The following is a 12,238-nucleotide window of genomic DNA, read 5'->3' as shown; positions in this document are numbered from 1 at the left end:
ACCCAGACTCTGGCACTGAAGAGAGTTTCTAATATTTTTTTTTTAAAGATTTTATTTATTTGTCAGAGAGAGAGGGAGAGAGAGCTAGCACAGGCGGACAGAATGGCAGGCAGAGGCAGAGGGAGAAGCAGGCTCCCCGCCAAGCAAGGAGCCCGATGTGGGACTCGATCCCAGGACGCTGGGATCATGACCTGAGCCAAAGGCAGCTGCTTAACCAACTGAGCCACCCAGGCGTCCCTGAAGAGAGTTTCTGAATCTCTGGGCAGTCACTGGCAGAACTCACATGTTTGGATAAATCCGGGCTCTTCGAGTCAACGTCGTAACTGCAGGGAACACACAGAGATAGTAAAGACGGCTGGGGCATCCTGTCCAGAACTTCTGGGGTCCCTGATCTGAGTCAAGACCCCCATATCCCCAAATACAGGCTCTGAGAAGGTAGGATATTTCTGGGAGTAACGACTGGGAGGCCCACATGGGAGCCTTGCAGGGTACTGGCCATATTCTGTCTCTTGATCTGGCTGATGGTTACATGAGGGTAAACAGATACAAAATGCTTCATGGGATAGACTCTAAAGATTTGTGTACTTCACTATATATGTGTTATACCTCATTAAAGACTGAAAAACGAAAATAAACTTGCTTGGCAACCCTGGCTGGTTGTCAGGTGGCTGAGCCGCCTTGCCCTTCAAAGCCCATTCTCCCATCTTCCCAGCTAAGGCGAGGTGCCCTTGGAGCTTAATACCTTGCCTTTGAACCTCCTGATGGCTTCACCTTGCCCAGGCCTGCCCAGCTTGACCTGGGGCCTCCTCACTCAAGAATGAGGGAGGCATGAACACTTTCCCCTCTTCCATCTGTACCTGGGCCCCTCCCTTGACCTGGAGCCGCTCCTGCAGCCCCTTTTCCAGCATCCCCCGCCCCCGCCCAACCCCACTGGCTGTCCAGGCCCCAAAGCCTCCCACTGAGGGGCAGTCCTTTTTACTCTACCCCTGCTCTAGCACTTTCTTTCTCCAAAATGTCCCCAAATGGTGTCTTCTCTATGATGCACTATAAGTCCTCCCTCAGTCCCTCCAAAGTCATGTCCTTCCACTGCATTTTTTTTCCCTCTGCTCCTGCAAGCTCCCAACCCCCTTTTGGCCCACTCTGTCCACAGTCCTCTGCGATACAGTCCTTTCTAACCATCCTCATGCCTAGGAAAAACAACGAAACAAGGCTCCCCACACCCGCTCACCAGACTGAAATCCCATCATCGTCTTTAACCTCAGCAGAAGGGTGGTCTGCACCTTTGTGGAACACATGCACATGCCCTCTGCAGGAGGGGAGACCAGAGGGCACCCCTCTCCCAGAATAAGCTCCAACAGAGGGAGAGGTCAATGGGGAAGTTCCCATCACCTGGGGAGAAAAAGGCTCCCGAGAAGCCCCCAAGATCTAACCCCCAGAGTCAGGTGGCTTGCTCAGGGTCCTCCCACACTTAAGGGATACAAATGGTGGGGAGCCTCTGTTCTCTCTTCCCACCTCTTTTCCGTCTCCTGATGAGGGTGGGTCTGAACTTGAGCTAATTGTTTTTCTCCCAGACCAAACCTGAGATCCCTCTAATGTCACGGCACCCATCCCCTTCCTTGGTAAGAGAAACCACTACCAATCTCAGGTCCTAGAGCCCCCCCTCCCATCTATGGTCCCCCCGCCCCTACAGACCCATCCTCAGCACCAGCTGCCACTTACAGATCAAAACGGAGGTTCTGCTTCTCCTCAAAGAAGTAATCCACAATGAATTTGCGCACAAAGTCAGGGTTGAGTGTATTGTCAATGACTTCAGTGCGTCCGAACTGCAAGAGAAAATAGGGTGTGGACCTCAGGACCAGGCTGTGGGGCAGGCGAGAGCACGGGGCTCCAAGTTCCTCAGTCTTGGCCCCAGTAGGAATGGGAAGCCTTGCCTTCTGGCCCCCATCCCCTATCCCCAGTCAGGGCAAGAGCTCTTCCATCTAACAACGGAAACCATCCCCGATAAGCCTCCAACTCCAACCTCGGCTTTCTTCTCCTGACCTCCATCTAGGCTCCACCCAAGTTGCAAGGTTTTGATACCCGAATACCTGAGCAGGCCCTTCACTTCGGCTTTCCCTTTTCTGCCAGGGGCATGTCCTCCATTTCTTCAAAATCCTGTTAATGCTGCCTCCTCCAGAAAGCCTTCCTGATTCTTCCACCCAGAGAGGTTTACTTCCCTCTGAACCACTGCTGAACTTGGGCTCACCCCTACGACCACCATCCTTCTCTGATTCCACAGTTAGGTGACTAATTATTTGATGTCACCATTGTAAATGAAAGGGAGGAAGAAGGGATTGTAGGAGCTTTTAAGATCCCCACCTCCCACCCATGCGCACTCCCCTCCCCTTGAAGGTGGGCTGGACTTCACAACTCACTACTAATGAATAGAATAGAGCACAAGCCACTGCCCAAAATATGTTATAAACTACCATGACTTCTGTCTTGGGGACCCTCTCTCACTCTCTTTTGCTTGCTCACTTCAAGGAAGCCAACTGCACTATGGAGAGGTCTGTGTGGCAAGGAACTGAGGGCAGCCTTGGGCCAACACCCAGTGAGAAGCCAGGCTGTCAGCCAACCTGCCTGTAAGAAACTGAATCTTCCCAAAACTACCAAGGGAACTTGGAAGCGGACCCTGCCCCAGCAGAAGCTCAAGACAACTGAGACCCTGGCCAACACCTTGACCACAGTCTTATAGAAGACCCTGAGGTAGAGGACCCCACAAAGCCACACCCAGATTTATGACACTGTTGTTTAAGTTGCTCAGCTCTGGGGCTAATTTGTTACACAGCAACAGATACCTAATACATGGACTTAACTTTCTCCACATCCCCTGCAGCAGACACTCTAGAATTTTACACACAGTAGGCGCTCAATAGTTGAATCCCCTTAAACTCCCTAAATGACTTAAGGCAAGTCACTCCGAGGTCTGGGCACCAGAATCACTTGGAGGGTTTGATAAAAGACCGATTATAGGCCTCACTCCCAAATATCCCTTTGACCAATATCCCTTTGACCTCCCTTTGACAACCCTCGGGTTCGACTGTGGTCCACAGGGTTCTGAGCTACTCGAGGTCTCCCTGCACTACAGAGGAGGGCAGTGGGGACATGTTTCCTGGCCATCAGGCCCATCAAAACAGCTCTCTCTTACATCTGTTGCTTTTTTTTTTCCTTACATCTATTCAATACACTGGACATTTCTGGTGACATTTTGTTTAAAAAAAGGGACACAGGGCTAAAAGATCAAGTGTAAAAGCAGTGTGCTCTGTGTTCCATGAAGTGAAGGCATGATACCAACCCTACAAAGTGAATAAGACAGACAGGTGAATGATAAATATTTTAAATAAGTTGTGAATATTTCTGAATACATAAACATGTTTTTTTCCACGTGGGCAGTAATTGCCAAAATAAAAAATGAATCCCAAGTATTAGCCCCCCTTAATGGGGTTCTGCAGCTCAGAAAAATGCCAGTACACAGGTCCCTCTCCTGTGCGGTGGGCAAGATCTTCTTCTCTGGGACTTAGCCCAGCACTCACTTGTACCCTGATTTAAGTTAGAAAACTGCAAAGAGAACCTCCCACCCAAGGACGTGTGGGGTCATCTGAGCACTCCATCTGGCATCATCTTGCCTTTACTCCCTATCAATTTCACCAACCGAGCCTCTCTCCTTTCCCCCTTACCCACTTCCTCCCCTGTGACCTCGGCCAGGGCTCCCCATTTTCTGAACTCAACCCTTGCCATAGCCTCCTAGAGGGCCCCCTAAGTGAGAACACTGCTAATGCTTGAAGACCCAGTCCCCGGGAGCTCCTGCTCTACAACTCCCAACCCCTCCCCTATGCTCCCATAATGCACCAGGTGTTCCTATGGCTGCACTTAGTATGTCCCCTGACAACAACCTACTGAGGCTCTTCCCACCCCACTAGAGCTTCTCGAACAGCCAAGGATCCAAGTTCCCCTCATTTTTGCAGCCCAGGACCAGCCACTGTTTAACAGACTCCCATTCTCGTAGTCACCAGTGCTTATAAGTATGAGGAACCACGTGACACATTTTGCACCGTATTTACCTTATTTCGTCCTTTTATGGTAGGCTTCCCCATTTTATAGATAGGAAAACAAAAGCACAGAAAAGCTAAGTTATCTGTCTAGGGTTCCACAACTAATCATTGCTGAGGGCAAGTCACAACCTAGGCATTCTGGCCCATGCCTTCCATGCCCCAGGTGCTCCCTATGAGGTCCCTCTCGAGGGCAAAGGCTGGTCACTGCTCTCAGTGCCTGGTATGCACTGGGGACTCAGAAACCATTGAATGAAGTAAGGTTGAATGAGGAAAGGGAAGAGCGGGTTTGAGTCGCAAGCTTATCACAAGCTAATTGTGGGACTTGATTGAAGAAAGCTTCCATTTCCTCATCAGAAGATGGGAGAACACTACGTGTCCTGCTTACTTCTTAGAGGTATCATCCAACTCAATTACCGATTCAACAAACAGTTTTTCAGCACTTACTATAGGCCAGACAAAGAGCTGGTGCTGAGCTACGAATATAAAGAGAACGTGAATCCTTTACTTAAGAATTTCTCTGTCATTGGTGAGACAACTCATAAACAATAACCGTAACACAGTGTCACAACAGAGCCATAGACAAACATCTACAACAGGGTCTTCCCCAGCTACACACCAGAAGCCCCCCGGGGGAAATGTGAAAGATGTTGACACAAAGACAGATTACTGGGTGTCCTATTTCACAGACTGGTCCAGGCATCTGACTTCACCGAGATCTGCACCCCTCATGATTATTGAGCTATTCTATAACAGAAAATTGCAGAAAGCACATCATAATGCAAACAATTCTTATCCGTAGAAATGTAAATACATTTGGCTCAGTAGAATGCAATTATTTGATTATTGTCCTGTTGATACTGACCAATTTTGCATCTATTTTTAAATTAATTTCAGCATTCCTGGTTGCCTGTATACAGCTGACCTGCAACAATGCAGGGGTTAGGGGAGTGGACCTCCACACCCTGTCGAAAATCCAGGTATAACTTTCAACTCCCCCAAAACTTAATAGCCAACCTACTGTTGACTGGAAGCCTTGCAGACAACAAGAAGTTGATTAAGAAATATTTTGAAAAAATATATATATATTTTGTATGTTATATGTATTACATACTGTATTCTTACAATAAAGTAAGCCAGAAAAAAGAATATTTTATTAAGAAAGTCATAAAGAAGAAGAAATTTATTGAAATGAAAAAAAATTATTTACTGAAAAAAATCTGTGTATCAGTGGACCTGTGCCAGTCAAACTTGTGTTGTTCAAGGGTCGATAGAATGTGTGTTGAGTCATCTGAACCAGCTGTAACATCTTACTAGTTCCTTCATTTAATTAACAAGTTAAACAAATCTTTACCATGTGTTCATTTTACCTTTAGAGAAGATGTATCCTTTAACAGGAGCTTTTTAAAAATACCCAGGCTCAAAATCCTGCCACAGACCAATGAAACCCAGTCTCCCTGGGTGGGACCTGAACAACTGTTTTCTCAGTTTCCCAGGTGATGCTAACGCACAGTTGGAGTTGAGAACTACTGATGGAGGAAGAACACTAACATTTACTGAACCCCTTCTGAATGCTCACTAGATCAAGTGGATCATTATCTCATTTGATTCTCACACCGCCACCCCCACCCCACCCCATCCCCGTGAGTAACTACCCATTTTCCAAGTGAGGAAACAGAATCAGAGAGGTTAAGTCACTTGCCAAAGGTCACACAGCTAGGCAGAGGGGGGATCTAAATGCAGGTATGTGTAATCCAAAGCGCATTATATTTTTACTTCATCTAATGTTCTCAAGCACTATGAAAATCAAATAAAGATGAGATTTACTTCACAAATATTTAAAAGAGCCCCACTGTGTACATGCAATGGGGTAGATATTGAGTCAAATAAGACTGGGTTCCTGGCATAGCCCCTAAATTCAGTGACAATCTTACAATGTATAATCCATCTCTTGTTCTAAGAGAATTCCTGCATTTTCCTCTTCTGCTCTCATTCTTAATACCTCTAGTCTTCAAACAAAAGGAAAATTTCTCCTAATGGCTTTCTTGCAGAGTATTCTGGGTAAACACCCAGGTGTGAGAAAATCCTCCTTTAAGAAAGGGCTCTACCTCCTCTTCAGTGTACGGCTCCCTGAAACATGTTAAACAATCCCTCTGGCTGGATTTTAGATACACCCCAGCCCAGAAGGAGAAAGCATTTGTGCTGTCTCTTTCCCACCCGACTCTCAGCAGAGACTCCAAGGAAAACACCCATTAGGGAAGATGACAGCGCCGCTTTTACTTGAAGCTTCAATAGAGGGGAATTCCCTAGAGATTGATCTCTGCCAGAGAAGAAAATGGAGTTCCCCTGGAAACAGGACTTGGAGTGGGACTGCAAAGGCCCCCAAGATCTCCTAGAGAGGAGAGGGGGCCATTGAGCCAGGGTGGGCAGTGATGAATTTCCAACAGGCAGAGGTAATTCACATATGCCAGGCACAAACAACGATGAAATCTACAATCAAGGAGGGACTTACCAAAGATGTTTTATAGCCTTCATTACTTGGGCTAATCACAAAGGGAACAAAGACAAAAGACAAAAAGCTTGGATTTTGAAAATCCAAGAAGCCGATAGGTCTCTGTCAGTTCCAATTTTATACCCCTATTAATGACAATAGGAAACAACCTAACTGATGTCTTTTAAAAAAATCAATTTATTTGTTGTATTTCATTCCACATAGAATTAGTTTCCAAGCCCGAAGGGACTTGGACAGATGAGGTGTTAGCACGGAGCAGTGGGAAGCATATAGTCTGAATGATGTGTGGCAAATAGGGCTTGGGGGCGAAGGGGAGAGGGAATTAACCATTTGCGCCCATAATCATGATGGGAGCTGAACCATTGCTGAACGCTCTTCCAGCACCCTGGAAGTGCCTGTCCCTCCCTCTGGTCCATTCTGAACTCCTCCGTCCACACTCCAGGCTCTGAGAATGGTACTGCTCACGGTCTGGGGCATAGGCCACCCAACACCAGTGGGCACAGGGATTTTCTGATCAGCAACATTGGAGAGAAACCCTGAAATCTTTGTTTTACCAAGAGATTCTGATACGGACAGCCTTTAAGAACTGTTGTTTATGGGGTAAGTGCAGACTAGTGAGGGCTTGGTGTGAAACTGGGGAAAGGGCTGAGCAATCAGAAATAAAAGTGAGGGGGACTTCCCTGACCTCAAGGCCTGGAACAGCCTCCCAGGAGGGGAGAAAGAAAGAGAAAGTACAGATGAGTGCGAAACCTGGAAATCAGGACATTCACCCTCTCCAAAGCCCATGTCTCGTTCCTGGCAACAAAACCCAGTGGGAAAAGCTCCTAACGCGTCACAAAAGATGCTCCCGAGGGCTCCTAAAACCTCTATGACTAAGCCCCAAGAATATCAATTAAACAGCATTAATTACATATCATCAGTTCCAGGGAGACCCTCAAAGGGAAAGCAGACTTGAAACTTCTTTGAGGACTAAATTAGATGGCTCCCCGGGGCTCTGCTACACACAGAAGTTGAGATCTATGGGGCCGGCTGGGCAGCGGTCCTGCCAAACCGCCCTCCGGACAAGGGATGCTGCCGGGCTGGGATGGAAAACCTGGTTCAGGCAGGTCTCCCTGCCTGAGACCCTAAGGTCTCCCCATTCCACATCCAACTAGGAGGCCAGGACTGGGGGGATCCTCTGTCAAGACATGGGCCTCTTGAGCTGCAGTGAGGCACAGGGCTGGCAGTAAGGCCTGGATGGATCTGGAAGCTTATTCTCTGTGCCATAGGGTCTCCCACGGCTGCCCCCAGCCCATCCAGCTCCTTCTCTGTCCTGCTCTACACTCCAGGGGACCCGGTTTCTCTTTCGAACCTCATCATCCTGGTTCCCTTGCTCTGCGGGTTCCAGGTTGGGTTTGGTCAATGGGAGGCACCAGCAGATGGGAGACGGGTAGAGAGAGAAGGGAGGGTATTTCTTCCCACTCTGGCCCAGCCTTGGCCCCTGGGTTCTGGCAGGGGCTGCTTCTTCTCCCAGAACAATGGTCTGCCTCTCACTCACAGACAAGAGCACTGTCTCCTCTCACTGCCCCTTCGAGCCCTGAGTGAGAGCAGCTACTTGCTGATGCTGGGCCCTGGGTGGGGGGCGACCTCCTGCAGATTCCCTCCACCTGACCCATACCTTCGAAAGAAACCCATCAAATCTCCTCAGTTAAACCAACTGAGGAAACTTGCTCTCCTGCTGGGGCCCTGACTGATCTATTTTCTCTCACACCAAACATGTTCCTAACACATACAATTGCCAACTCAAGTGAACATAAACCAAGAACAGTCCCCACCCCCCTCCTTCTGCTGAAACACCGTGGAATGCTCTTGTCACCAATAAAGTGCATGACCCCCGCTTGTGCGGCCAAGACACCCGCTGTCCCACGACCACCTTCTGGGACGCCAGGTCTCAGCACAGCTGTCCCACCCTAAGGGTGCCCGTGGGAGCTCTCCAGGATCAGGGGTCCCCACACCAGCGTCCGTGACTTTCTATAAAGTGGCCACCTACCTGATTAGAGTCAAGGTTTGACGCCTTTAATCAGCTCTAAGTGGGTCTGTGGCTCCCCGAAATCGAATGAAATGTCTGTCTGTACGTGTCTGCATTTTCCGGGGGAAGGAGCTCTGGTTTCCATCAGTTTCTCCAAGGGAAAGCATGCCTACAGAAACCTTTAGGAACCTATGATTCTAGCTTTGAAGACACATCTTAGGTTTTCCCCCAGAAAGCAGTAAATAGTGAAGTACAGAGAACAGAGTCTGGGGCCCAGCTTCCTGGGTTCAAATCTGGTTTTGCAGTACTCATTGGCCATGTGACAGGAGAAATCCCTTTCCCCCACTGTGTTTCAGTTTGCTCTTTTGTAAAATGGGAACTACAATTTATCCATACCTTACAGGGCTGTTGAAGGCTTACGTGATCCGATTTATGTAGTGTACTTAGAAGGCAGCCCGGGGCCTAAAACAAAGTCTAAATTAGTGATTCTACACTCTGGTCCTTCCTGTACCCCAAACCCTGGCCCAGGCACCCAGGAGGAGTGTCTTTCCCGGGTCGCTGAACTCAGCCTTATCTCTAAGAGACTCCCGGCAGGGAACTGCTGACGCTCTGCTCATCCTCCACGCTCAAAAGGCCCCAGCTCTGAGTGGTTTCTCTCCAGACATCTTCCACACATAGGCAAGGCTGAGAGGAAAATGCAGGGCTGTCCCTTTGCTCTTACCAAACAGCTACTCCGTTAAGATCTAGGCTCTGCCCTGCCCATGGGCTTCCCACAAGCTTGGGTCCAGCAAAGCCCAAGGCCTTTGTTAGGGGGGAAAAGAAAAGGCAGTAGAATGTGTAATGCTTGCGTAGAGACCACCCAGGCCTGGAGAAGAAAATTCACTCTCTTGCCACTGGCAGGAAAGGTGAAGCAGAAAGACCCCTTGGGCGAGAAAGCTGCTTAGTGAGGGTAGGGAGGGAAAGAGAGCCCTTGACCCTCTCAGTCCCTGCTCAGACACACCGACTACTGGGCTAGGAGGCACAAAGCAAAGCAGCCTAGAAAGAAGCTTTCTCTGTTGCTTCTAGATTTGTAAAGTCTGGACCCCTCCTTCCACACAAGCCTCCGGTAACTCCCTGCAAATGCCCACAGCTGGAGGGCTCTGGGGTCCAGAGCCAGGGTAGAGTAGAGGGGTAGCTAGGCATGGGTTTAGGACCCCCTACTGGCCAGGGTTCTGTTGCTAATTATTTACAGGAGGCTACCTAGAATAGCTAAGAGGGTGCATTTCCCCAACTGCTAAGACAGAGAAAATCATTCCCTCTCCAGGGCAAGGACAGAAGGGAACGTGCATGGAGTGTGACCCAGAATGTCTGCTACTGATCTTCAATACTGAGAATAATCCTCATGTAGCCCTAAAGACATCCAGGTGCTAAGTGTTTTCCACATTTTTTCCTCATTCAATCTTCATAACAGCTTTATGAAACAGGGCTGTTATTCCCATTTTACACATAAGTTAACTAAGATAAGGCTCAGAGAGCTGGAGTGACTTGCCCAGAGTCCTATAGATGGTGGGTGGGAGAAACAGGATTGGAACCCAGACTCTCTGGTCTGGTTCCAAATCAGTAAGGAGTCGATGTAGTCACTAACCAGTAGGAGGTCAGTACTGTGAATGAGGTTTGGACTATGTCCTATTCAATCTTTATTCTTGTTCTTTTCTTACCTGCAGCCAAACCTCTGAGCTTCTTCAATGCTAACTCTCTCTTCCACTTTGCTGACTCTTCCTGTTGGTGGGGGCTTTAGGTCACAGGGCACAGGTGAGTGCCCCTGACCTATTCCTTTGCTCACCCCCCACCCACATTTCCAATCCCTACAGACCACACAGGCACTCCTGGCCCCTCCTATGATTTCCATAAAGATTTACTGATTGACAAGTTGACCTAGAACCTGAAGATTCTGGAACTGGAAGGAATCAAATCATCTCAAGCAATGAGAAGAGAGAGGCAGAAAAGAGGGGTGGGGGGACCATGCTTTGACACATGTCACATGGCTAATTAGGAAAAGGGCCGTGATGGGAGCCCAGGTCAGGTCAGTTCCCACCCAGAGTGGTCCCCGTTTCTCCCAGAAGCCTGTCACCCCCTCTGTCAGGTTTCTCTCAGGTCTTCCTTCCATCAAATCCTCCTCCTACCTCTTCTTATAGTGACTCCTCATCTTCAAAACACCTTCCACACCCGTGATCTCATTCAGCCCCCCTACCAGTGACCCCATGGAGACGTTATTACTGTCATCCCCATTTGACAGAGGAGAGAACGGAGCTCCAGGAGGCCAGCAGGACCTCCCAGAGGCACCCAGTGGTGGGGATGGAGGACCAGGGCTCCCAGGAGTGATGGAGTCGTGGCTTCCCATGGTGTTCACCGAGGTCCCCTACCTCAGTAATGAGTGGGTTGCTCTGCAACCTGAACGACGTTCACGGCCCCAGATTTAAGCAGCTCTGGCCTTTTTACAAATTACAGCTGGATGAAGCTGCAGAGACCTCCCCCCAGCTGCAAAGCCCCCAGTGGCTATGCCTCCTGGGACAGAAGGAGGCCAGCGCTAACAGACTGCTCTCCACCTCGAAGCTGCCCACCCTTCCCCAGCCGGAGCTCCCCTATAATTTTCATATATAATTGATGGCTCCTTAATTGGGGATTCTAAAAGCCCTGCTAGAGAGCCCAGCCCTGGCTCCTCATGAATCATGTTCACTGGGATTAAAATTAGAGGCCAGAAAGCTATCTGACTCAAATAGAAACTGGAAAAGGCAGCAAGCTGGGTGCTGGGAACAGGGGTCCAACTGGGTGCCTGAGGCTGGAGAATGGCCTGAGGTCTGGGCACCAGGAAGGAGGACCCAGGTTTCAAGGAGGAGCACAGAGGACCTAGTTCCAGGCCAGGCCTGCATGGTCTGGGGTCTGGAAAGTTCTCTGAGGTTCCCTCATGGAGAGGCAGGCGCAGGAGTCTGTAGCCACCCTCCCCTTGGAGAGTGAGGAAAAGCAGGCCCAGAGAGAGGGGAAGGGGCTAGCCTAAAGCCAAGCAGAGTGAACCATGACTTCTGTGGCCTGGTACCTTCCAGACCACTTCCTATTGCGTTAAGGCCTCTAGGTGAGGAAGGGCAGAGGTGAGTAAGGAGAACGGAGGCTCTAAAGGCCTTCTCCCTGCTCAGGCCTGGACAGAGAATTTTCCCTCTCTGGCCCCAGACATCAGCAGCCGCAGCCAAGCTTATAATGAAAGACTTCCTGACAAAAGGCTTAGTTCCTAATTAGCCATTGTTCCAGATAATCTGTTAAAATGTCCCAGCTCCTGGGGGAATGGCCCTTTTACCAATGAGCCTAGCTGCCAAGTAGCTGGCAAAACACTCCACCAGCCCGTGCCCTGATCTTGCCTGGGCAGCTGAGCCAGGGTCCAGCGGCACCTGTGCGGGGAGGGCCCCGAGTGAGCCCTGCCCTAGAGGCACTGGTCCTCCAGGGCACTCCAAAATGTCTGTGGCTCCTGCGGAATGGCATAACGGTGTCTGAAGGGATACCCCCAATGGTTGTTTCCCCCAAGTGAAGCCCTGGTTTCTCGCTTAAGGCCTCCTTCTATGGAGTCACTGTTGCGCATTGTTTCCTGCCAGGCGCTTTACC

General features: G+C 49.4%; 1 protein-coding gene across 2 annotated transcripts in view; it reads right to left on the bottom strand.

Moving 5' to 3' along the window:
- Positions 1-12,238, bottom strand: part of CPNE5 (copine 5) — an 89,461-nt gene that overhangs the window by 50,478 nt on the left and 26,745 nt on the right. For both annotated transcript variants that reach the window (XM_047735045.1, XM_047735047.1), the window contains exons 4-5: positions 1,720-1,823; positions 284-323 (exon numbers count right to left, since the gene is read on the bottom strand). In XM_047735045.1, the coding sequence (XP_047591001.1) occupies positions 284-323; positions 1,720-1,823 (144 nt within the window). The remainder of the gene's footprint in view (positions 1-283; positions 324-1,719; positions 1,824-12,238) is intronic.

This window comes from Lutra lutra, chromosome 6, assembly GCF_902655055.1.
Source record: "Lutra lutra chromosome 6, mLutLut1.2, whole genome shotgun sequence".
NCBI lineage: Eukaryota > Metazoa > Chordata > Mammalia > Carnivora > Mustelidae > Lutra > Lutra lutra.
This window is presented reverse-complemented; position numbering and strand designations above follow the sequence as displayed.